The 27,639-nt window shown below is 39.1% G+C and overlaps 1 protein-coding gene and 1 long non-coding RNA gene across 2 annotated transcripts in view; one reads left to right on the top strand and one right to left on the bottom strand.

Annotated features, from left to right (window-relative positions):
• Nucleotides 1-27,639, top strand: part of ctnnd2a (catenin (cadherin-associated protein), delta 2a) — a 250,221-nt gene that overhangs the window by 152,602 nt on the left and 69,980 nt on the right. The window contains 1 exon segment of the mRNA XM_025910444.1: nt 18,768-18,900. Within this exon segment, the coding sequence (XP_025766229.1) occupies nt 18,768-18,900 (133 nt within the window).
• LOC112847865 (uncharacterized) lies at nt 10,190-14,036 on the bottom strand. Its single transcript, XR_003221696.1, has 3 exons — nt 13,920-14,036; nt 10,751-10,791; nt 10,190-10,601 (listed from the first exon to the last, which is right to left on the bottom strand). It is a non-coding gene; the product is annotated as an uncharacterized LOC112847865 (long non-coding RNA).

Here is a 27,639-nt window from a genome sequence, read left to right as displayed (position 1 = left end):
TAACCAATAAAAAAAGAGAAGAAAGGGGAGCGAAAGGCAATAATGAAGGGGAAAATTTTTAACAAATGAAGGGGATTTGGAGACTCTCAAGTGAGTGAAGAAAGGATGGCATCTGCATTTGTTTAGGGAATAAGCCATACTGTACCTTGATAGATCGAAGGAGAAGAAGACAGAGGGAGGGAACGATGTTGGGCATACAGGAAGAGAGAGAGAAACATTAACTTGGGGAAGATGGGAGTTAGGCACCAGCGGTTTTTGTTCCCAAACTTGGGGCTTAGGAAAGCATGTAATAGGGTGAGAAACAACATAAAGGGTAAGTTAGATTATGCAATGGGAATTCACTGCGCTGCAGAAATGAGGATTGACAGGAAGGAAAAAAGAAAATAGTTGGACCATTTTGATCAAAAACAAAACTACACCACTGTTTCAGCTGTGGGGATATGCTCGACTTATCTAATCGCACACTGAGCCTGAAACAAAGACACAAGACTTCAAGATAAATCAAACTCTCGTCATTTAAATCAGACTCGCCTCATTTACATTTTCTCCTCCAAACATATTCACGCGGCAGTGGTGGCTGTAGCAATAGTAATATTTGATGTTAAAGTTTGTTAAAGACTATTTTAATTATTTCATATGATACATGTTATTTTTTCTTTTTTTCTTTGGTGTTGTAGTTTTGTGTTTTTTAGCTAAACAAGCTTACATTTCAAGGCAGCCATTAGGCTCTTTTGATAATGTAAATAGTAGATGTAGTAGTAAAAGTGCAATAACGTCTTACTTTAGATATAAATTCTAGTGGGCTTTGACATTTTTCTTTTAAATACCAGATTATTCAAATGTTTATATTTGTGTTAATCTGTAAGTTTGAAATAACTAACATGCCAAAAATAAAATAAAAAATCCAAATCCCACGTTATTGGAAGTTAAAGTAACTTAACTTTAAAAATACCTCAGTGCCTGTAACATAAACTTAAGTTGCAGAAAGTTTCCAAAGTGATTGACTGTGACTATTTATTGTCAGTAGTATCACACTTAACACTTTATTTCAATAAGGAGAGTGCCTAAAATGTGAACATCCAAAATACAAGTTGAATTTAGAAGAGCAGAATTCTAAATGAAGGTAGGATATAGACCTGAGATAGTCCAGACTCCGATGATGGTGAAGCAGAGTAGTTGAGATAGTTGATGATGATGTTGGATGAGGTGCCCTGTGTGGATGAGGTGAAGATGGGGAGAAGGAGCGTTAAAAAACAGCCGGCCTGAAATGGAGATTGACTGATTAGAATATCCTAATACTACGGAGAATGCAGTCAAATAGATAACCGGGCAAGAGTAGCGAATTTGACAACACTGGAAAAAGGAAGTGCCAAAGACATGAACTCAAATCAGCAAGAGGAAGACGAGCCACCCTTATTGAATGTTTCCAGAAACAGAGATCAGTGGTGACTTTGGGCATGTCTGTAAGTGCATGCAGACTGAGTGTGTTGTAGGCTTTTATGTATTTTCCCAAGGCTGCGAAAGACAGGACAGAGGATGTGCATTTACATGTTTGTGTGTGAGAGAGAGAGAATCATATGTGATGTGCATACTACAGCGTGTTACACAGTGAGTGTAAAGGATGCTTGTCATAACGATGGGACGTCAGGACCCAGACTTTTGGGGGGGGGGATCTGCAGAGACAGACAGAGAGTGTTAGTGAGCGGCAGTGAATAGATCGCAAATCCCGGGGTTACTTTTTTTGCGAGACTTCCAAAACCGGCAGGGAAGAGTACCGGGGAATTCAGCGGAAAAAGTGCAGGTAGTTGCAGTTAGGAAGGCATGATTTACTGGTACTGAGAAGCATTTGGAAATCTCCACAGAAGAAGGCTGGAGATCACAGACCAGTTGAGATGAGTTTGAGTGACGGCTGGCGAGCTGCAACAAAGAGAGAACAGATTACATCTGACCAAGGGAAGAAATTACGTGTAGTAGGTGAGCCCGATTCACACCAAAGATGTGAAGACAATCTGGCAATGATCCAATTACATGCATTAATTACATATATACTGCACGCTCCATGAAGAGATGCAGATCAGGTGTGAGGGAAAACACCCAACTCCCAGACTCCGCCCTGAGGCGGACCATTCCTCTCTGAAGGAAGCGGATGAGAAAAACAAAACAGTTTACAAAAAACAAAAAGAAAGGGAAATACCCTCGCATGGCAATGCTGGAACATCATTGTATGAGTTTATGGTTTTCTGTATGCGTTGAGAAGCTGCAGTGGAGGGTGTAATTATGCAGTGATGGCTCTTGTTGAGCACAAATGTTTATTTATGACAAAAAGAATGGGAATAAAGTGCCTGTATCCCCTTCCTGTAACCATAGTTTATGCAAGTGTATTGTTGGATCTATGTACCCACATATGGTTTATGTACAGTATAACTATAGAGATGAGATACCTGTGCATGTTTGTGTGCGTGACAGACATTTTGATTCTGATGCAATGTTCTCCTTTTTCAGTAAATTAGGTAAAGAAGTGTTATTGCTTTTACCATTTGGTTTGTGTCTGTGTCTTTTTTTCTTGTTTGCTAAATTGGACAGCTGTTTTCAGCACTGATGCAACAGAACCACAAATGCACTGATAGGCTCTATACTTTTGCTTTTGGTGTTCTCCTATACAGCTTTAATGCCTCACTGTTTGCAACAGCTGTGGCTGAATGCATAATGTTTTTGAGCTGTCCATAGATCTCTTTTCTGTTTTTTCACTTTCAGATTATTACAAAAGATGCTGATGACATCATTGCTCAGTAGTTTGAGATTTTATAGAAGAACAGTGCTTGATTTGACATTGCTCATGATCATTTTACATGAAATATTTATTTAAAAATTAAATGAAAAAATAAAGGCTTGTCTGTAGGATGTAACTATGAGTTATTTTCACCAGAGTTATTCAGACTTTACTCATTAGCTGATTGTATTTCTGTCTGTTTACCACTTTTGGGGCATAATTGATTGTCAATTTGAATGCTTAATGTCACCATGAAAAGCTGCTTGACTGAAAATAAGGGAAGGACAGAAAGAAGAGAAGCCATCGATACATTTTCATGCTTTGTTATTAATCTGTATTCTTCTCGAGGCATAGAAAATGAAAGAAGAGGGGAAAAAAGTGTTAATGAGAGAAAGATAGAGAAAGATGAAAGGATGTTGTGGTAACTGGGTGGCTTGGAGAGAAAGCAAGGGAGGGTGGACGGTAAGGGTGGGAGAGCACAGTTACAGGGTGAGCAGGGGATTTAAAGAAAGAGAAAGAAAGAGAGAAACCGATAGAGGACAGAGGACACACTCTATTGGCTCTCAGCACGGCCCAGGGGTAATTTCCTCTTCACATGAGAAATGCATGCTGGGATATGGAATCACCTCCAAGGGAGGGTAATGATGCATTGCCAGAACCTTGGCCCTGAGGCACAGCTGTGTGTGTGTGTGTGTGTGTGTGTGTGCGCACACGTGCACATGTGAACGTGTGTGTGTATGTGCATCTGTGTCCTGGCCGTCATCCCTGCCTGTTCTGGGTAAATTGCCCATTGTAGTTATTTTCCCTTTTCTGAGGTGGCCTCTCTGTATATATGTGTGTGTGTGTGTGTGTGTGTGTGTGTGTGTGTGTGTGTGTGTGTGTGTGTGTGTGTGTGTGTGACCTTGGGATAATAACAACCCCGTGTATCTGCCTTCTTCCCTGCTACAATGAGCTTCATCCTGTATCTGAGGCCTGGGAGACAAAAGGATGACCAAAGCGAGACAGGCTATTAATGTAGATGAGTTGCCCATTGCGTACTTACACCTAGAGGCACTAATGCAAAAATTTATACCTAAGCATTTAGATATTGGCAAAAAATGTCTTATGCATAAGAGGTTAAGGCTAAACTTCAGCTGTTATTTGGCTGTCAGGGAGAGGGAAACCAAAATATAAAGTAAGGATGTATTGGCTGTAATCACATTTCCGTGGTTGCAGGACATTTTCTCACTCTATGTATGTGCAATGTTCAGTCAGTAGTGAATCTGTCATGGACTTTTGATTCATTAATTGCTTTATTTTAATGCTAATTACTGCCACTGACACTTTTTTAACTCAAATTCATCAAACCTTATACATGAGTGCACATGAACAGAAACATGTACAAATTCATCTATAGGGTAGGGAATGGGTTAGGATGGGATATGTCCCCGCTCCACCACCTCTCTGCTGCTCTGCCTCCTGACACTAGTGGCATTTGGGAGGGATTATGGGAAAATGTCACACCAGCAGAATTACTGTATATCTTCTCTCCTCCCCATGCCTCACTTCACTTCACCTCTTCTCTGGCTCATACTTGAGGAGAACACAGCCTAATCATAGCCAACAGGCCTAATGGTACTCTGGTAGAAACAGTGCGCTGATACAAAATTAAATGTCAATTTACAAAAGCTTATTAGAGTGCTAATCTTTACCTTAATACGTGTTAATATGAATCTTAAAAGACATACAGTATAATTTTCACCGGCAAGAGCTGAGTCACTTATTTTTTGTTAATTTGTGCTTAAATCATTTATAAGAAGTTTCTATAAATGTTTGGCTGCAGGCAGAATCTCACCTGGTTAGCTGTGTGTTAGCCTCAGTCTATAGTCCAGTTTTACTATGTAATTATTTTTAACTCCCCTTCTAAGACACTAATAATAAGATTTTATTTTTCTTGTATTTAATTATTATTTTTACTAACAGCCACTCTGGACAAAAATGTCAAGCAGCCATCGGTATCTTTCCACAGTACTGTTCATGGGGCTGTTGATGTTAAGGTCAGCAAGCTGTGCCTCTCGTGCAGGAGAGGCATCTTGACCTTTTAGCTGAGTTGCTTCAGAAAATCAAACGACTGGGGCTCTGTAATGGCCAGTGAGCTACTAAGATGCAGTGTGTGGCTCAATCTGTGAGAAAAATTTACAGGAGAAATGAAAAAATAAGAAGAGTTTCATGTGTCATGGATCTTTGTTATGGTTGTTGTATTACTTTCAAATTGTAATGCAATAGTTTTTTGTTTTTGATCACATTTAGTCATGCATTCATATCTGTATTTACCAGCTCCAGGTTTACAAAAGCACCTGTGGATTCCAGTCATCTCATGATACATCCCACTGGAAGAGCTCTTACTGAAATAAAAAGCACTTAGACACCCACTGAAGTGCTCACACCCACACATATGCACACAGAAACCAATATTAACAATATTATACTTAATCTAATATGTATTTGACGTGCTAATTAAAAGGTACTGACTCACTGGTATGTTGCCAAACACTTTCAGAGCATAAAGCAGAACTAACCGGACAAAGGAGTATTTTAAAAAAATAAAAGGCTTTTTTGGTTTTAAGTCTAACCATAATTTATGAGAACACACTACAGTTATGACCTTTAAACACAGTTTCTCCACATCTATTAGTGCTCGGATGTCTAGTGGTGGATCTATGACATGATTGTGATTTCCTTTGTTCAGCTGATTGAATCTGAATCTGAGTGAGAAAGTGAATTCATGGTATTTAAAACTCTTTTTTTTTTTTAACCAACAAAAGTGCCTAAATAAAGGCAAATCTATCATTCTGCATCTGTGTTTGTTTTGCATAACACTCAGCTATATAGATAGAAAGATTATGTGAATTCAGCCAACACATATGATACAGAGACATCAGATTGATGTGCTTTTGATTGGATTTTGACTGATTGAAAAGTTGGGAAAGGGATCTAAAGAGGAAGAGAAGTTCAAAGACATGCACGTGACAAAAATCAAAATAGCTTTAGGTGTTTTTGTCACTTAGTTTCACTCCACTACAAAGAAGTCCCTTTTAATTTGTCTTCTGTACAACAGGACAGAGCTTGATGCTTCAAGTGTAGCCTATATTTCCATGTCCCACATGTTTTTAATTCAACCCCATGTGGCAGCAGCTACAGCTTATAGATTCGGTGCTGTAAAGCTCAGAGTAGCACCTTTTGAGAGCCAATGTAATGCCCATAACCCCTCAAAAGTACCAGTGGGGCTGCTCAGTAACCACTGGAGTGTGTGCAGCTGGATGCTTTTGAAAAAGCATTCATGCTCCATGAATCATCTCTTGTCAAATAAAGCAAAACATATTTGTTGATGACGCATCACTGATAGTAGCCATTGTCAAGTACCCCCACAATAGTTATTTACTGGGAGGAAAAACTGTTCTATTTGCCCTATAAAAATAGGTGTTTGGCTATGCCATTATTATTTTTTTGTTTCTTTGTGTGTTTATTTATTTATTTTCATTCAGGGAAATGCTCCTGTTCTCATCATAAACTTGCCTTCCTCGCTTTCGCTCTGCAGAGTCAATTCAGTTTTTTCACTAAGTTATGATAAAATAACACAGATTCATGCGAGGGCCGCCGACTGAATGCAGAAACTCATCTGTCATGCATCCATCACTCTCATCATCTCTCTCTCCGTCACTCCATCACAACTCTGCAGGTCTGATGGGCTGGGAGGTATAGACATCCATCCAGCACCAAGCACCAAGTGTTTTCTCCCGTTCTTTCAGTGTAAACACACAGTTGTCCTCCACTCCCTCCTGTTGTCCTTTGTGTCTATTAAAGTACCAAATCACTTCTCTGTCCCTCTCCTTGTTCCTATCAATCTTTTCTCCTTCTTCTTTCCACTGCAGGGTAAAAAGTGATTCCTTAGACTCTACTTACCACGCTTACAATAGTTATGTGCGTATGTTTGTGCTTCTGTGTGTGCGCTTTCATATTATAAACATTGGCTTTGCTATCAGACAGACAGATGCTCGATCATGACTCAAGTCAAATGCTAATCTTGGTAAAATGACAGCAATAAAAAGAAAGCACGATGAATTAAGAAAAAGTTGCAGGGCACATCCTCATGAGTCATTTCACATGTTAGTGTTGTCTTATCCCTCTTGACGATGTGTGTGAGTATATTCTTGTGTTTTCATGGGCATCGGTACGTACATCAATAAGTAACATGTGAATTCATGCGTGATAGTGTTTGCTTTTCCCGAGTGTACATTTTGTACCTTTTCTGTATCCCCCTGAATCACTTCACTGATTTTACAGTCTTGAAATGCCATTTGTCAAAGCTAAAGCCTGAACCTTGCAGAATTGTATCTTTGTATATATGTCAGTCAATATTAGAAACAAATAAATTTAATCCAATCTATGTTCATTCTGTTGAAATAAATGTCATTGTAGGGTAAAGGACTATTTATTGGTTCATTTACTGTGTACCTTTAATATTTGTAACAGTAACCAATAATGACCAAGTGTTCAGTCAGTCCAAAAACAAAATGGGAAAAAAAAGAGAAAATCAACGAGAAGGGAATATTTTGGCAATTTCAAATACAGGTTTTTGCCTCATTGTTTTATGTCAAACAAGCTGTCAGAGCTGTCGAGCGTTGCTCAAGCTAGGTCATAATTTCACTCCTATTCCATCATGGGTTTTGCTTTCATGCCAGCAATCGTTTTGCAAGGATGGGTGAACTTGCAGAAAATAAAAGTTTTCTTACCAAATTATACCATTTCAGAGGATTCAGTCATCTGCATCACTGAAATGTTGCTCACTGAATATCATGAAGAAAATAAACCCCAAACCTCAGATCACATGAAGGAGAGAGATGGAAAATAAAATAGCACTGCTGTCATCTATATTCCTCTGTGGAAGGAGTCACACTTTCTATAGTTTTTGTACATGCTGCTGTGAAATCTCGTGTTTTTTCTCTTTTATTTTATTGTATCTCTATAGCACCTTTCTGATCTTATAGAACACACAACGCACTTTGTGTTCAGTTGACCCAGAGTGAATAAAGCATGCACTCTGTCATATTGTCTGACCCCAGATATGTTGGAGCTTCAGCTTGGTGATGTTTCTATTGCTCAGCTCTGTTCCTTATTTCTCTCTTGCCTCCATGCCCATTTTATTTGAAGTGGATGACTGCTTTTAGCCTCACTTAATCCGTTTTTTGTGTGTATGTGTGTGTGAGGGAGAGAAAGTGAAGTCTTAAGGAGTTGTGTTGCTTTATGATGCACAAACATACTAGGAAAATGTCAAAAATCTTTAAATGCAGACTCAATTTTGAGATATATATGCTTTTTATCTTCATTTCAGACATTAGTCTAACATCGCTATCACAAGCACAACATTTTGTTTCTAATCATTCTAATCCTTTGTATCATCGTCTCAGCTTTCTACCTTCTCCTGCTCCCTCGTGATCTGCTCATCAATGATCTGATGTGATCTGATGTCATGCATGTCAAAACGTACAGTGGTGAAAAGCCAGTGAGAAGTCATTGGTAATATCAGTTTTAGATGCAGAGTTCACAATAGTGAAATCATGTTATGTTTGTCATTGTCTGAATGATCTATTTTATCATATTTTAAACAATATTTTTCGTCATATTTTTTCATTAATGTCTTCTACTCCTATCCTAATGCTATCATTTCCACAGTCGGCCTCATTATCTGCCCGCTCGCTCTGTTGTTTTTAAGCCGATCTTTCTCTTTTTTCTTTTTTCTTTTTTTTTTTTAGCAAATCCTGAAGTGATAGCACTCTGTGTTGCATTATTGCTCCATTGAGATCTAATGAGAATAGCAGGTGGATAAACTAATCACTGGTATATTAGTTTTTCTCTGCTGATTACACTCTTTCCCTCTCACACAAACACAAACGGGCTGCACACAAAACAGCACTGAAATATTAACATGCAAACACCCAAACTTACACAGTGCCCAAGGAGGATTTAGTCACCTTGAGGTGAACTGTAGGGTAAGTTCAGAATTAACCAGTAATGCTGGGATAAGAGCTAAAATAAAATAAAATTTCACTTCTTTATATTTCTCATCAAAGGAATTTTTTTTAAGTAGTCCTGATCAATAGTTCTCCAGACTTTCTGAAAGTCCTTCAGAGTTTTTCTTTGAACATTGGCTGCTTTTTCACTCATTTTCAGTCTAGTCCTCATACCTGAATATTTTCAGATGAACAAAAGCTCCAAAGCTGTGCGATGTCCTTCAAGAAGTCTAGAGAACTATTCCTGAAGACTACTTAAAAGAAAACAAGAAATCTTGCAGACAAATAGTTCAGACTATACTGAATAATAAAGGGAGTTATACCAAATAAGACTTTCAAGCTTTTAAAGTTGTACAAACTTTGTTTTTTTATATATATATCAATTTCCATGCAAGTTTGCAGATGTTTCAATAAAGCTCTGCACCTGTTTCCCATTTTCCAACCCAACATTCAGGGTAGTTTTTGCACGTGACTATAATGATTGTGTGTAACTCAAAATTGTGCACAAACACTTCCGATATAGATAGATGTCTGAAGCCACTGCAACACTTCCAATTTCCACTTTATATTTTATCACTCTCTAGGCTTTTAGTCCAGATTTAACTTCCCCATCACAACCAACCCTCCCTATGATAGCAGAGAGTGTATTCAAAAACTGAGTGATAAGAGAAAGAGGACAGAAAAAGAAAGATGTTTAAGTACTGATGTAAATGTAGAGTGTGTGTGGGTGGTTTGAAGGATGCACATGCTTGTGTGTTTCTGTAACATAGAGAGAGTGCAGGGGGAAATTACAGAAAGAAGAATTTGTTTGTGTGCGTGTGTGTGCATGTGCGTCTGTGTGTGTGTGTATGTGCGTGTGTATGTACATCTGAGTGGATCTGCCAAGTCATCTCACTTGTTTAATGTCAGGGCAGGTCTCTGACCTCTACAGTAAGTGTCTGGTTGTGTAATGTGAATCTGGTAGTGGAAGAATGCATTTACACACCCACCTTTTTCTCTCTCACACACACTTTCACAGAGCACAGTTGTGGATCATGACTTTAGAGGGCATTGCATTGAATCACATTCATATCCTGCAGACTTAGAGTAACTGTAACAACACCTAGTACCTGACTGACCCCAGCCTACTGTGAATGTAACCTTAAACTAACTTCTGAATATCTTCACCTTAAAATGTAATGATTTACATATTGTCATCCCCTTAATGTGACTGAGTAAACAACATTTTTATGTCCACACACACTTACACACACGACAAAGAAAGTTTCACAGGTAAATCAACACACATTTAAATGTTAATATTGTTAATATTTTGTTTGACCTTAGTGTGATCGCTACATGGCAAAATAATATTGGATAATTTGCGGCTGGTTAACACACATAGACATATGAACTGACACTGTGACACCTTCATTAGTGATAAGGCATGAAGGTACATTTGTTGGACATGGACACACACTCACACATCTGCACGGACGAGCATCCTCATTAGCATCATGGCAAAAAAAAATAGTCCACCCATCCTGTTTGTTATTCAGTGGCAAGAGCATGATTGCAAATCAGGAGACAATTTTTCCAGCAGGCTCTTGTTCGTCCACCAGCTTAATCCTGTGCCTACACTTTGAATCTCTGAGTATCATGGATGGGGATTTGATTGGTCAATTTTGTTCACTTTTGGTTGTATCATGGCAGAAGTTGGAGTGGCAGTTCTCAGTGTTATCAGACATAATTGCAGTGCAGTCTGTTGACAGTTGGTCACTGATATCAACCCTTTCATCAATCTGTAAAAAAAGAGAAAAAGAAAAACAACAGTACAGTCTAAAGAAGGCTCGGTTTACTCACCTTAAATCAGGGTACTCAAACTAATCACACAGAAACTTTAATCAGCTTTAATGGGGTTTAATGATGATGTTCAGAGTAGTACACTGACCTTTGAAGAGGCGGAAGTGAATAGATAATTTTTCTGTAGAGCTTGGTAAATTAGTACAAATGGTGAAGAGTGATATTGCAAATCAGCCATTGGATGGTTGGTTCAAGCAGGATAAAAAAAACATTAAAAGTAAAAATCAGTGATCGTTTTTCATACATTTATTTTTGTAAAAACACACACACAGATTAAAATAGCACTATGTTAGAATAATATACTGTTTGTTAATGATGAATGTAGTCACTCTTGTATCACCATGTTGACTGGCACCATATTAGCTTTTTGAAACAATTTCTGACGAGTGAAATGTGTGAATCTGATGGGGAAATAATAACAACAATAATAATAATAATAAGACACTACATACTCATGTTGTCGTGGCTTGCCAATTATAAGCTAAACCTCATAATTGCTTACATGACCTTACTGTAAACATACCCTGCTTTATTGTCCCCTTTGACTGTAATTAGAAGTATAATTTAAAAATAACATCAGATTTTGCAAAATAAGACTTTAAATATCAGCTAAGACCAGTGACTTGTTTTTGTTTGTTTGCTTGTAACCAAAGCAGGAATACTCTGCTGACCATTAGAAAAAAACAGATTTAACATGCTTTGTTTGTTCCAATCTACTTCCATCTTTTACATACAGTCTGTGGTTAGATTGTATATCACAGTACAACAATATCGTTATCCAATTGGAAAAGTGTCATGAGGGTATCAGATTAAGGCTGACTCCTGCTTTGGATACAGTACAATACACAGCTCAATCTTAATGAGCGTGGTGCGATACAGTGTAATGGTCTAGGTCACCTCAGCATCTACTGGCCCATTTAATGAATGTTTGACTGAGAGTATGTTTCACTGGTCTATTGTTTGGCTGTGTAAACATCCAGTAATTGCACTCTGCAACGGGGGAATAGTACCACCGGGCTGAAAATTACGGATCAGCAAATGCGGGATAATGGCCGTGTGAAAATGTGTGTATTTTTTCCTCTTTGTAGTTATGAGGGAGCGTATATTTGTGTATTCAAAGACACACAAACATACGCTGTGTCTCATATCACATGCATGTGCTATCTGCAAGTGTGCACACTTGTGTGGTTATGTCTCGCGCGCATTGATGTTTGCGTGCGTGTGAGCTCTTCCCTTTGTTCACTTACAGTGTGTGTATAATACGCTGTGCACGTGCATGAGTGCACGCCCTTTTCTGGGCGTGTAAATAAATGAACACCTGTCTGTCAGCCTAATGCCCTATTCGATTATGCCTCCGATTCTGTGTGTTCAGCTAATTGCGAGGACTTGTGCTGGCGTTTGTGTTTTCCTTACCCTGGCAAATCGCTCTGTGGCCCTGCACACTAATGTTCCCCTTCAACAACCTCACCCATGCAAGCTTCACAAACACATACCTGCAAGCACACAAACTCTCCCAGTTGACATTTTCTACATTTTAATTTTCAAGTGGCCATACTCTACTATTGTAATCTGCTCTAAATAAGCGACTTATTTAACCACGCAGCAGAAACGTTTAGTGGACAGCGATACACTGAAAGAACAAAGAAAATAAACAGCATAAACACCATCGTTCTTACTGTATCTGAATGCTCCTTCAATACAGTTCTTTTATAAGAATTATAGATGAAGCGCGCTGTCTAACCCGAAAATCATTAAGGATTTTGATGACAATTTTGCTGTTCACCGTACTTTAATTAATTACTGTAACATTACTTAGTCTCTACACTCTTAACCTTAATTTTTGCTATTTTAGTTTCATAAAAAACTTATAAGTGTACATTTTATTTTGTATTTGTGATTTGTTAGTTTCAAACTATACATTCATCACTAGCTCTTTTCCCATCATTATTTGTTTCTCTGTTCCATGCAAGGTGAGCTGGTCTCACTGAGCAATGCTCATTCTTCTTACTTAATTCTTTGCTCAGTCCTATTCAACCTCCTGAGCCCCAGACTCCCAGCTGGAAGATGCCATAGAGAAAGCATATTGATTTTTCTTGTCATCTGATGGTTGCTGCATGAAACAAAGAAAGAAAAAAACTCCAGACAGAGAGAAGGAGAGTGATACACAGGTGTGGCGGTATGTGGAGACAAAGGGAAGGAAAGGAGCTCGAGAAAAACCACACGTAGCTCCAACTGTAGAGAACTAGTAATCTTTTCATTCTTATGTCCATACTTATTATTATCTGCATTGGAATTTCCTGCTCTTATTCATGGTCTCCTATTTTGTGCTCCTATCTCCATTTCTTCCTGTCTTTGTATGGAATTAATGGCTCACTTTTCTGTTTTCATGAATAGAGGTGAAATGTGATTACGAGAGCCATTCCCATTTGCCCATCAGTAACCGAGGAGCAGAAGGCAAGAAGTAGGGGGATGGTGACACACGATAAGGTGTTTTTATTGTAGCTGACTCACGGCAGATTTTTTTTGCTTGTTTATTTCTGCATTGGCTTCATTTTAGGCTCAGTCCATCTATCTCTATCCATTCATTTGTCAGCTCAGCTGTTATGGGCTTCAACCTTTCTCTTCCCCCACCTTTCATTGATCCCATTTGCTGGAGCTGTGGCTTTTGTTTGGTTCTTCCAGGTCTACACAGAGAATTTTTTAGCAGGCGAGAAGAACGTGGGCAAAACACATTATGTTGCCTAGAGCCATTAAAGGCCAGGGGAGAACACAAGCGTTGTGATTCTGTAGAAAGTGCTGTGGTTTTAAAAGGTCTATGTCAACTGCTCCTAAGGCCACGTGGTCTTTTACAGTATGTTTTTTATTTTCTAACTAGAAAATCCACACACTTACAGATATGAGTTTAATGTGATTACCTCAGGGCTGTCTCAATCGAGACAGAATTACTTTTGTGGAAATTTTGTACGATTGTATGTCACTTTGCACATGTTTGTACAGAAGGTGTGATTCATATGTTGTTTCTTTTTTCAATTTCTGTTGTCGTGTATTCTAATAATAATGAACAACAAAGAAGAAATCAATTATGAGTTGGAGCATTTCAGGGATGTAATATATATTGATTCCCCATTTAAACTGAAGGGGAATAGGTGCATCCTAATGATCCTAATACGGGCACAACATATGCTGTTTGAAAGTTCCTGTTTCTGTTGGACGAGGACAAGGGCATCCCGAAACTTTCCCGCGTATTTCTAGCTTACCTCTCGATTAAGGGACGTTTCCAGGGTGACTCCACGCAGAGTCACAGTCATTATGAATCGGGCCATATGCTCAGCCCAAGAGTCAGCACAGGTGCGTGGCATTCACCGATCATGCTGCATGCTGCTGGGAACAAGGAACAAAAAATGTCAGAACAAAAAGTGACACTTGAGGTTTGTTCACATTCAATTAACTCATTAATGTTAAACAAACAAACAGAAAACTGACTTAGAACATGAAGCTGGACATGAACCCGACTGAGTGCCGTCTAAGCACCCCGGGAGACGTCTGAAGTTCACACTGTAGTAAAACAAAACCTGGTCAGTGAATGTAATTTGGACAACTTGATTTTTTGTTTGGCTGACACATATTTTAGTTCAGTCATCTTAAATAGATCTAAACAAGCTAATGCAAATATTTTGTAATATTATATAACTTGACCATGATGATTTAACATACTGAGGTAAACATTAGGTTGATATAAATATGTTTACAATACATAAACCATAAATTATTGTCCCAGTATATCAGTACCACATTTTGCACATGAGGTGAATCTTCCTCCGTGGCTGTGTACCAAAGAGAAACATAAATGTAACTTTGCAGCATTTGTCAGTAGTTCACATCAGCAGTGCGGGCTATTTTCCCTGGATAGCATGTTAATTAAGTTGCACTTAATTAAAGGACCTGCCATTGAACTAAGAGCCACTGTTTGTGCATCTCTCACATGCAGCCTATTCGGGCATCTGTTTGTCTATCGAACTGCTGTCTTTTTTTTTGTATTTACCTTGGGTAGTACACTCTATGCTGAGGAGCACTTTTTTACACACACAGATTGATGCAAAATGCATAAAATAACACCTCACTTAGTTCAGTTCTGAGGACAATAATACTTACTCACACTTAAGTATCTACATTTTTTTACCACTCCTTTTAGGCTTTTGACAGCCATTGGCAGTCAACAGGAAATATTAAAATGAAAAAGACAGGAAGCAGATAGTCTGGTCTACTAAAATGCTAAATAATTTGATCTTCAGTGTTGAAGAGAATACCATTTGCTCCCCAAACCAACAGCCAACCTTATTCAGGTCCTTCATAGTAACTGCTTTTTCTCTCTACTCTCTCCTACACTGCCCCCTCCCTCTGCCCTCCCTCTGTCTTAACAGAGTGATGAAGATTGATGTTCAGGTCCTAATTAGCATCTGCTTTAGTATGCACACTGCCAGTTTGTCCATTCCTGACCCTCCAATCAGTTAACAGACATGACAGGCCTTGTCCAATCAGATTAAGGCCAGCGGGACAGACTTCCTGTGTGGAGCTGTCACTCTAGATGCACTGTGGGCACCGCTGATGGATGTGATTTGGGCTAGGAGACCCAAATCATTTCAAAATTGTGTAAAACATCATGCATCGTATTAGGTTGTGCAGACAGATGAATAAGATTAACTACAACACCACGACAGTGTGCTGCAAATGCCCTCAAATGGGATAGAAGTGTTAATAAATGAAAGCGACATGATGTGACAGCTTGTTGATCTTAAACCATAAACATTTTAGTCTTAGTTGAATTTGCAACACTTTTGAAAACAGGTGTCAGGCTCAGTATTGCAACCGTCAATTTGTGGATCTCTTTGCATTACTTAATTTCTCCAACTCATGTATTTCGCCTCATAAAGCATCAACCAGTGAAATTCAACATTGTCGAGCTTATTGTGTTATAGTGTGTGTGTGTGAATACTGTCTATCAATGGCCAAGATGGGATTTCAGACTGAAGTTCAACTGTCTCATGAGACCTAGACATGAAAAGAGAGAGAGATGAAGAGAGGTTTAAAAAAAAGAAAGAAATCCTTTGATAGTCCTTGTATTTTCATGTGTTGTACTCTTCTATCACACTTTGCCTCCCTCAAACGTATGTGCGTGTGTGTGTGTGCATGTTCGTGTATGTGTGTGCGCATCAAAGCCCTACCATCACACAGCAGTCTTTTCCTTTGTCCCAGTTATATCACTCTGTCTCTGCCTCCGCCCCTCCTTCCCTTGCCACCTGCCTTTTTCATAGTCATGTCATACTGCTCTCCTGCCATACCTAGTGATTCCATTGAAAATATTTCACTGCAACACGCCCCCGCATGCCTCAAGAAATGGCAAAGTAACCTCTCTAACCAGGAACATGAAACTCTGTGCTGCAGCAGTGACACCTAATTTATTCCCCTACCCACTGGTGTGTCATATCAAAAACACACAGCTCGGGTATAAAAGAGCAAAGTCCACAAATTGTTCTGTGTGGCATTTATTACCACACAAAGCAAAAAAATAATAATAACGTAACATAAAGAATATGGCACATAAGTGGCAACATATTGTGGTGCAGATTCCTCAAAAGCTGTGTGGGTATTTAATGTGGCTTTTGCAGTTTTGTTGATACCGCGTCTTTGATCCGTTTTCACTTTTCCAGGCTGTGTTCCCCTCTGTTTCCATCCTGCTGTTTCACATCATTGGCACGTTGCCTTGTGGTGCATCTACCAGGGCTATGGCTCTCATTAGCACCTGTGTTGACATGACTGGCATCTCATCTGTTGTTTTCCTCTTTCTCCATCTTTTTTCTTTTTTCCTATTTTTCCTTTCCTGTCAGCTTCCTCTCGCTTGTTGTACTCACAGTTGCCCCCAAATGCTCAGTGTTTCCCCCCCCTAACTTTCACTCCTTATCCTCCCTCTCGCTTTCGCTTCTCTATCCTTCTCCCTTTTGCTCTGTTCCTCTCACTGTCTCTCCCTACCAGGGGTTTTTAATTAATGGCGAGCCATGATGCTTATCTTATCAGCAGATCACTCTGCTTTCTATTAACTACACTGACAGAACTGGGAGGCTGTAGGGGGATGGATGACACACACTCTCATACACATACAGTGACATAGCACATGATAGATACATATATATGGCGTCAGTACACCGAAGTATAGACACAAATGAATATATATGCACTTGCCATAACACTCATGCACACAAACAGACATGGAAGCAACAAGGGCCTCATAAACACACATCATGATGCTATCTTAATCTTGCCACACACCCTTACACACATAAACAAACTGCCCTGATGGTATCTCACTGTGTGATTTAAGGAACGTTGTTTGGGGGTCTCTCCTCCTAAATCCCCTAAATGCCTTGGGAATCCCTCCCTCTTCCTCCTTCTCTCTATCTGTCCTCTACCTCCCTCCTTCAATCCTGCTTTCCAGCTGAATGAACACTTATCATTCGGCAGATAAACAGCCGTCCATGCTGGAGCTTGCTTTATCTTTGAGAGCCATGTTTACTCCCCGTGAATGCTCTGCTTTCCACAGATGTTTCATAGACTGCATTCACTTGATCCGACAGAGATGAGCGCTGTGTCGAGGCTTCATTTTCTGCTGCAAAAACTATGGATGCACACACAATCTTCTACCCCATCAGGTTTAACTCCCCAGGCAGGTCAATTGTCCCGTATTTACCACATTTTCATGTTTGGGTCGGCTGAGCTAGGAGGCACAATAAATCAGCAGTTTGCACGATAGCTTGATGGGGATTACGGTGAGACACAGTTTGCCACAGAACAGTAAGCATGAAGGCAGAAACAACAAAATCAATCCTCAAACATCATGATCGATGGGAGCCGCAAAATTTCAACATAGGTTTTCGTCAGATCGCATTGAGAGTTGGCAGTTTTCTGAAAGCACAGAGAGAAAGAAGCAACAGAGAAACAGTTTACAAAGTGGTTATTGGAGAAAACATTACAGTGGATTGAGGCGGCACATGCTCGTGCACGAGCGTAGACATATCCAGTCGCCCACACTTTCACGCACACTCATAATTTCCTCATTTGGGGGGCCATAGCAAAACAATTATCAGAGGGGGATAATACAATAAAGGAGACCATTTCCTGTATATTACCGAGGGACAAAACATTTATTTCACTTTGTCTAGTGTGTTCATGAGAGTATAAACTTCCAGTGGTGGAAAGTATAGGAAATAACTCAAACTGCAGACAGCAAGCAGGCAGCAGAAATGCTGTGCTGTGCAGCTCACAACACTTTTTAATTCTTTTTATAAGCTTTCTAAAAATTTCTCAGCATGCATCGCTTCATGCTTCTGCCAAAATCCTCTTTATTTGTATTAACTCGTATTTTGTCGCATCCATAAAAATTTACAAATAAGCTGTTGCCCTTCAGCTTGACCTTCAACATGATAATCCTCATCATCCTCATATTTGCTGGTTATCTCTCAAAAAATTGTCACACATGGTTGCTATGACAATGCTCCAAATCATCCATCTGAAAACTTTGAAAAGGTTTCAAAGATTTACTGCTATTCTAAGGAAATCTAGCTTGTCTTTTATTACGCTAAAATGCTAATACCATTTGTGGTAGATTTTTATCCATTTATTCAAGTTTTCATGATTGCCACGTGCTTAGCCTTGTGGCCTTATCTTTACTTTCTCTCATTTCCTGCACTTGTGTTGGATGGAAATGACGATATTTCAGCAAATTGGGCATTCAGCAGGTGATCTGTGTCATTTTTGTTCCACTGTGTTGCTTAGTTTCTAAAGCCTTCTCCCATTAGAAGTGAGTTTTCTTGTACTGAAAACAGAGTAGAGTGGATTTTGACATTTAAATCTCTCTTTCATTCATGCTCTGCCTTTGGATCCATCTGACTTTTTCTTTATATCCCGCATTAACGTTGACATGCAAGGTTGAATATCTGTGGCTGAAAAAAAGTCTCTGATTTTATTGAACTACTTTTAGGTAATATTTTTATTTCAGTGAGCTTTGTTAACCTGCTGAAGGAATAAACGTGTCTCCGTATGTCATTCTGCAGAGAGTTTGGGTGGAGAGATCCAGAGTTGCCAGAGGTGATCCAGATGTTACAGCACCAGTTCCCATCGGTGCAGTCCAATGCTGCAGCCTACCTACAGCATCTCTGCTTTGGAGACAACAAGATCAAAGCTGAGGTTTGTGTATATGTGTGTGTGCATGTATGTCCTTGTCTGTGTCTATCAGTGTGTCGCGCAGGTTTAGTATTATGTGAGAATTTGGTTAAAATCAGTGTTGCAAAGAAGGGAATGATTGTAACTTTTATAATGAAAGCCATCAAAATATGCGTATAAAAAACAGGTGAATACTTTGTGAGTAGAACAGGCTGTCAAAACTATTCAGAGGAAAGCTTTTGAGAAATAGTGCAATAGCTAACCAGTTTCACACTGATGTTCTGCTTGATAAAGCTTGCCACAATCACCATTCTTAAGATGTGCCTTCTACTGACTTGTATTTATTGAGGCAATGAAGCTCAAATAGTCCCGAAGCAGCAGGTTTGCCTCTCAAAACTAATTTTGCGGTGAAGCCCCTTTGAAACACTCTAATAAACCCTTTAATAAAGCTAGTGGCAATCTAAAACAGTGGCATTGGCACTTGCAGATGCATTCAAATCTGCATCTCTTCCCTCAACAGACACAAATTCACACACCCCTCCACAGTCTACATAACCTCAGAATCAATTTACAAGTACACGCGGTTGAGAACATTGACATTTTTTTTCTATATGAAATTAATTTCAGTGGAAACAGTCAATAGCTGCAACTGCAGCCTAATGAAAAGTGATACCATATAACTGTAATGCTCATTCATGCACAAATGTAAAGTGATGTGCGTCAGCACAATGTGTGCACATATGCAAATAGACATAAAACAATACAAAACAGAAAAATTAATATTAACCTTCTGCAAATCAAAGGCAATTAAACATGTAAACATGCACGCGGCTAATTTTCATTCACATCGACCCACTTACCCACCCACACAAAGACACACACGCAGGGATACAGAAATGCAATCACACTTACATGCGAAAACATCACACTTGATTCCTCTCCCTTCCCCTCACCCATGCAGCTCTGAAAGAAACCTAAGTGCTCATGTCTTTTATAATGGGTGCAATTATGTCTGAATAGAGGTGTCCAACAATGGTGAAAAAACATTACGTTGACAGTGAATTCTTTGGCCTGGCTTCATCAAGTCTGTTTCATTGTCATGCTTTGGGTCCAAGGCGTGGCTAAACACTGTTTACACAAAAAGAGAATTCAGCCAGTACTTTGGATCGAATCAAACAAAAACACACTTATATTCTCTGCAAACACGAGATACATTTCCACTTTTCCACATGTGCACAATGCACATGACAGCAATGCAGCGTGTGAAATATGATGCAATAAGAAACACAGTGAGATGTGCCTTAAGCTGTATTTCTTAAATAGTCTTTAATGAAAAACAAAGTTGATTGACGATCACTAAGCCAGATATGGGACATTAATTTAGTTAAAGATCCATTTGCTATATTGAAGCCAAATAGTGTAGTGTTTTTGTACACATACACGCACGCACGCGCACACACACACACACACACACACACACAAACACACACGCACGCACACATATAGATATAGATATAGATAGAAAGACAGAGATATAGATAGATATAATATGATATCATGTAGGACTATGGGTGAGTAGATGACCAGCATCCACACTGATCAAGAAACACCTGGTAGCTCAATGTTATAACATCAGTAGAGGACAGCTAGCTACCATTAAAGCTGGAGATCCAGAGGCTACCGTACAATGGGAAGAATAGTGAGCTGTATGAACATAATAAGCCAACTCTGATAGAAGAGAGCAGTGTAACTGAACCCGATGATACCTGCAGTAACAGAGGAAACTACTGACCTGTGGGGATTGTGGCCAGACTCAAGGTAGCCACCAAACCAAGGGCACAACTCCCCCGGCTCACTGACAAAGATCAGAGGAGATTATTGCAGATGTGATCACCGCTCTGCTCACCATCCACACTACTCGTATCACTGAAACCACAGAGCTCATAGATACCCCTGCCTCAGTAATCCTAGAAGGACCTGGGTATATGATCAAGAATGCGTGTAGAGAAAGCCCTTTGTGGAGAAGAAGGCTGGAATTTAAAATCAGAAAAGCTCAAAGGATATTAGTTGGTTAAGTGAAGTGTAGAAGGTCCATAACTGAGGCTCTAGAAACTGCCAAACGAATGTTGCAGCTCTGGCTGAAGAGATACCACCAGAGACGGAGGAGGAAAAATACGAGTGGCCTGTAGTATGCTACCAGGATGTACACTTAGTTGCAAGAGAATAATAGGACAGACTAGGATAACAACTAGGACAGACCCACCAGAGCTGAAGATGTTCTCCCAGAAGAATATCTGGGAGAAAAAGGCGCACATAACATCACCATTAAGTGGATCCCAGAGCAAGAGCCAGTCAGCATTACAAAGGCAGACATCCCTCAACGAGTTGTTGTTGGAGGAATGAAGAGCTGGACAGCACCAGGACTTAGCATGATCCACACCTGCTGGCCGAAAAGAAGAACACCACTCCATAAATGCGTGGAAGTACAAATTGAAGTAGTGGGACTACTAACAGCAGGTACTCATTTGGACTGGCTAACACAGGGAAGAACAATCCAACATGGTACAACACCATAAAATTACCAGCCGATTACCTCTGCCTCTCCACAACATGCAAGCTGGACCCAGGTATCATAGCAACAGACACGAATCACATGAGGCACATGGGTTAATATATGAGCACAGCCTAGGGCGTAGTAGGGCATTGTAAATTACACCAAAGCACCATTTCCTGGATAACACAGCACTACACTAGGACTGTAAGACCAGATAGACCAGCCTGAGCTTTGACTACAAGAAAGACTACAGCTCAGTGCCACACACGTAGAGTGTTTGGCTCCATACAAGGCTAATAGTACACTAATAATGTTAGTCAGGAACGGGGACTGTGGGAGACCACTGGAGACCAAGTCCAAGGCAATTGCACAAGTCACTATCAAGAGGTGATGCACTGCCCCTACTCCTCATCACCCACTCATGATCCACAACACGTAAAAAACTATATTAGTTTGTTTGGGGTTTTTTTTGGTCAGCTGTCCTTTAAAGGTCCGCTTTTTCTCCCATTTTACCACTTTAAGACATACTACTGGTAATGCGTGTTGCCATTATGTGTATTTCAAGTTTCGATCCTAATCATTTTTTAAACCATACCTTTGTACCTCTGGTTTTGAGCTTGATTTCAGTAAACTACACCCATATTGATACAGACCTGAATGAGACTCTGTTAATTACTTAAATACAGCCAAACTCTCAGTTTGTTTGTAACTTATGTGAATGCAAATTTTGTCAGATAACACTGAAATTACAGGAATCGAGATTTCAGTTCAGAGTAACTGCTTGGTAAATAAGTTGAGTATGTTAATATTTTTTCCCTGTATTGTAGTGGCCATATTAAATCCAGTACTTCATAGTTGTTCTGTTGTCTGACAACAGGGACATAACAATATGTACATGCAAAGACTGTATAGATTTAAAGATGTGTGTTTATAGTGAATTCGGCTGTAATAAAATATAGGACGAGCGTAGAGAGTCAGAGAGAAGCAAACAGATATAAACAGTTAAGTCTTAAAGTTTCTGTTGTTCATAGTTAGCTTTATCATTACTTTTTTTCCAGAGCTGAGTACATTAGTGCCTTTAAAGAATAGCAAGATTGTATTAGTGTTTCATCAAGTTTTTAGTTCAGGTGACAGGAGAACATAAAAGTATTAGTTTGGTTAGTTCAAGTTTTGTTTTTTTTCACATCACCATACAGCCATTATTTGATGTTTCACCAGAGCCATTACGCTTGTCGCATTCCACTGACTCCACTGACAAACGCACACACACACACACACACACACACACACACACACACACACACACACACACACACACACACACACACACACACACACACACACAAAGTTTACCTTGGAGAAGCTGGGATTTGCTGGGTGACTCCAGTGTTTAACACATTAGTCTGATTCAAAAGTAACGTGTTAAAATACCAGTCACACACACAAAATAAACTCATGAGGCAGAAAGCGGTCCTCTGCCAGCTAAAATTACCTTTTAGAGTTCAGTGGCTTTAACCAGAACAACAGTCGTCCCTGTCAAAGAAGCTCTGCGAGCTTTAAAATTGCTTTAAATACAGTCCACGGTTAAATTAATTGGGATTTTTGTTGTTGTTGTTGTTGTTGTTACGAGATGTTTTGCTGCTGAACCTCCAGAGCAGTATTTTGAACATCCATATTAGCAGCATACTATGGTACAACTTTTAGCTCAACTCCTATTGGTTACATATGTTTTACATAGAAACAGAAGAAAATTCTTACTTCCTCCAGGTTTTCACAACTCATATTTTTTACATTGAAGTTCTGACAATCTCATAATCTTATAAAAACTCATTTTCATGATATGGGACTTTTAAATCAATTCATTTCAGTCAAAGGTAAATTTAAAATAAATGATCATAATGTCACTGCTTCATTACTATTAGTATCATTGTGATTAGCTTGGATGTTTAATAACATTCTCTTTTGTTGCACAAATCAGTTATGTATCTTTTCTCATCTTCAGAGTTGTAACAAAGTGACTTTTTTCTTTCATTTTAAACAAGCGAGAGTTTAAAAGGTCTGTATGAGTATCTTTGCTTTATTACAAAGGCTTCCAAACACATGAAGTGGCATTAAATTGTCAATTGTATTCTCTCCTGCTTATCAGCAGACAAAAAGAAAAATGTGTTATTAACGCTTTGAAGCATAGACAAAGACCAGCAGGAGCGTACGTTGATTAGCATTACTTCAATCCAGTTACACACATGGGCTTTTTTTTTACCTGGTCTGTGCCTGTAATTTCAAAAGAGAGGTGAGGTTTCATTTGATGGAGTTTTGTCCATGACAGTCCCTTCTTCTCTTCAACCAGAGGAAACATAATGGCACTGCTAACTTCCTGGATTTTTGTCCACTATATTTGTTCATTTTGACTTCTCCAATCAGCCAGCAGGGAAGTAGACAGGCCTATATCAGGATGAGTGCATTGCATGATTACAAGTGTGTGTTTATGTTATATTTTTACAAAAATATCCTGACAGGAGTAGTAGAATATATATTTCGTTAGCATTTAAGGTCACGGTTTTGTTTGTTTTCAATGTTGAAGGTTAGATTGTGTAACAAAGACACAGTTTCTACATTTTATTTTCTGCTGCTCAAATTTGGCAGACTACTGAAGGACAATGAGCTGTGAATGGTTTTAGCGAGTCACATTTCCCAGATTTTCTTTTGCTCCCTGATTTACTTCAGAGCTCTGTATTTTTTTTTTTTCCAGAAATTATACTGGCTATTAAATTCAAAAAGTTGAAATCACAGCTTTTTATAACTGTCTATTCATTTTATAGTGTCTAATCTGTGTGTGTCATTCCAAAATCACTACTGGTATTTAGGAAATTGACAGCTTCTCTAACAAAATAATTACTATTTTGTTTTGTATTGTTGTAGCAGGTGATTTAAGACATTACTTGACAGCACTAAAGATTTCTTCTTTTTGGCTGTAGTGAAAAGGAACATTATGATTTTTTTGTCATTTGAAATATTCTTGCATTAAGTTGTGATTTCCTGCCTCACTTTATATACAATTATATGTATATATTAAAGCATTTTTTTTAGAAAGATAATGTACAGGAAGTCCTGCATTGTAGTACCTACTTGGTTCTTGAGACATACAGTGACATCTATGTGAAAGTAGATGCTTTTTAAAGCTGTTTGGTATGACCCTGGATTAAGAGGCTTATATTCTTATTCTTATTTTCAGTCACATTGAGCAGCTGAATACAGCCACAGCACGGCTCCTATTCATTGCTAAAGAGATATTCTGTAGCAGCAAATATAAGTGGAAAGATAGAAACAGAAACCAGAAAAAAGAAGTTTTTAAAAAGAAAGAAGAAAAATATTGGCGAAAAAACAAGAAAATATTGCCCTATGATATCTTGGAACTGGTACATAGAGTGACACAATGTTCTGTTTCTTGGTTGATGACATTTATATGTGCTTGTGTACACCTGTTTCAACACAGGTATGAGTGGACATTTTAGATTAGATGTGTCAGTGTGAGCATGTTTTAATTTATGGTTATATGTATGGATATTTTTCTTTTTCCTACACAAATACTGCGAGCAGGAAAGAGAAGTCAAATATACAGAAAGTGAAAGAGAGAGAGAGGCTGTGTTTCGTGTGTGTGTGTATCTGTGTTTGATAAGGTAGATGGAGGTCTGGCTGCAGCCTAGACTGCAGAGGCAGCTTGCCAAATTCATCTTCAGCATCATTTATAGCATCTTTAGACACATACACAGTACAAATGCTGTATCATCCACACGCATAACTAAATTCACACCTACAACCAGTTATATGCTGTATATTTCACACATAGTGAATTAAAACAGAACCGTTGACATGGCAGCTAATAGATTTCCTTTGGGTATGCAAAACACAGGCTCACAGTCTCAACCTGAGCTTTAGTTACATCAGTAATTCATTTTAGGTTGCAGCCATATCAATATCCATTTATCCAACAAGCGGCTTGATGGGGGACGAATGTGACCCCTGACTCTTTGTCATTTCTCAGCCTCAAAAGAATCAGGCTTTAGATTTTTAGGCCGTGAACTCTGCAAATGCTGTAAATATCTGTTCAGTAGACATGAATGTGGAAGATGAGAAATGCAGCAAATGATTCTTAATGATACTGCAGCAGTAGTATATGTTTCTGTCCCTCTTCACAGCGTATTTTCCACTTAGCTTTTCCCCCTTATGTACATTTAGGTCAATAAGTTGGTTTTAAATCAAACTGTATGTATGTGTAGTTGAAGTGCAGACTTTCAGCTTTACTTCAAGGGATTTAGCAAGAACCTATGGATATCACTAAACGCTGTGTTTCCTCCTTTGAGATGCTCTGTCACTGCCAAGCTTTTACTGCAGCTACCTTCAAATGCTGCTTGTTGGGGAGTGTTTCTTCGTGCAGGTTCAGTGGGTTCAGTTCAGGCATCTGATCATTGAAGGCTACTGCATGTCTTTGCCTTAAGAAATTCATGTGTTGCTTTTGCAGTATGTTTTTGGCCATTATCTATTAGATGTTTTCTGGCATAGTTTAATGCATTTCTGTTACTGACTGTAACCAGTTGTTTGCACCTTATTGTAAGTTATCCGTTAACATTCATAAAGGCATCTTTTGAGCCAACTTTAAAGACTTTGAGAGTCCTTGAAAATATCCTTGACTTGGTTAGAGGTTGTGAAGGATTTTTCTTAACCAAGGAAAGAATTCTGCAATCAACCACTGTATTTGCCATCTGTGGACTTCCAAGCCTGTTGATGTTGTTGAACTGGCTGCTGCATTCCTTTTGAAAATGGTTGCAGTTCCTAAACAGTAATCGAATACTTTTATTAAAACCGTTGAAGTAAAGCTGAAAGACACTTTAATCACATTTTGATTGTCCTAAAATGATGAACCTAACTGTAAGTGTTGCAAAAGTACCAGCAACATGCTTTAATTAAAAATATTTTACTCTATAATTCACTCTCATTTTTAAAGAATGTGTCAGATTTGTATGCTTTAGGTATGTGGTTCAAAGTGTTAACATTTTATAAGGTTTCTATTAAGTTGCCTAACAGAGCTACCCTCTCTTATTGGCTTTCAAAAAGAGAGAAATATCCTTCAAAGTTAATATACATCTGTTTTAAGGTAGTATTATTAAGTCCTGGGCACAACCTAATTAATAACACATACATTGCTGCTGTGAGGAACAGTGTTTGCTCTGTTGTCTCTGTTAGCTACCTCGTCATACAACAAAGCCTCCAGTATATTTGTTACAGTACATTTTCACAGCAGTGAATTTTTATGCTGATAACTCTATGAGAATTAGCTGTGTCCCTGCCTCAGAACAATATTAGGTAGCCATAGGTTAATGGTTTATTCGGCCCAGTTTAAAATTCTCAAGAGGGAAATGTTAGCCCTGGGCCAAAAACTCAATTAACCAAAGGTTGGAAGGCTCTAAATTGCACTTAGCCCTAGGCTAAGTGTCAAGTGAAGACAACACAACCCCTTGTATGTGTGTATGCTTGCCTCTGTGTGTGAATACATAAACGGTTAAAAGGTGTGACACATCTCCACTCTGTCTGCTCACATGCACCCTGTCTGGAGCTAGTGGTTAATGCTGAAGTTCCATATGTGGTTAGTCATAAACAGTTGTTAAGCGTCACGTGACACCGTCTCAGGTGCGTGACACCCGTGTTTCCCACTGCCGGCTTTTATGCTGGCAGCATCTCTGATTCTCACAATCTCAGCTGTCACCACTGCTAACCGTTACCACGGCAAAACTGTCGCTATGGGTTACCAATAGCCGTGTCCACCGCAGAAGAGCGTGAGACAAAGACAAATCAATCAGCGCTTCTAATCTTCTTTACATGAGGAACAGGCACAGAGGTATTGCCAAGCCTTGTATGTAGCTCAGAGGCAATACAAAGTGGAATAACAGATTAAGTGTGACATAAACATAAACAGGGAGAGGTGCACAAATGAGCAAGGGGGAAAGAAAAGGGGAGCAGGAAGAGGGGAAGAAGAGCAGAGGTGAGGACTAGAGGGTGTAAGAGGGACAGCAAATCAGGTTGAGGAAATTGTATGGCCAATCTAGCAAGGTTATTTTGCCATTCACTGCATTCCTTAATCCATTTTAATTGAATAGATAAGCAAAGTCATTTTGCTCGATAAACTCCTGCTGTGTCATGAAACACCTACATCC

The sequence above is a fragment of the Oreochromis niloticus genome, linkage group LG9, assembly GCF_001858045.2.
Source record: "Oreochromis niloticus isolate F11D_XX linkage group LG9, O_niloticus_UMD_NMBU, whole genome shotgun sequence".
Classification (NCBI taxonomy): domain Eukaryota; kingdom Metazoa; phylum Chordata; class Actinopteri; order Cichliformes; family Cichlidae; genus Oreochromis; species Oreochromis niloticus.
Note: the sequence above shows the minus strand (reverse complement) of the source record. Positions and strands in the feature narration are given on the sequence as shown.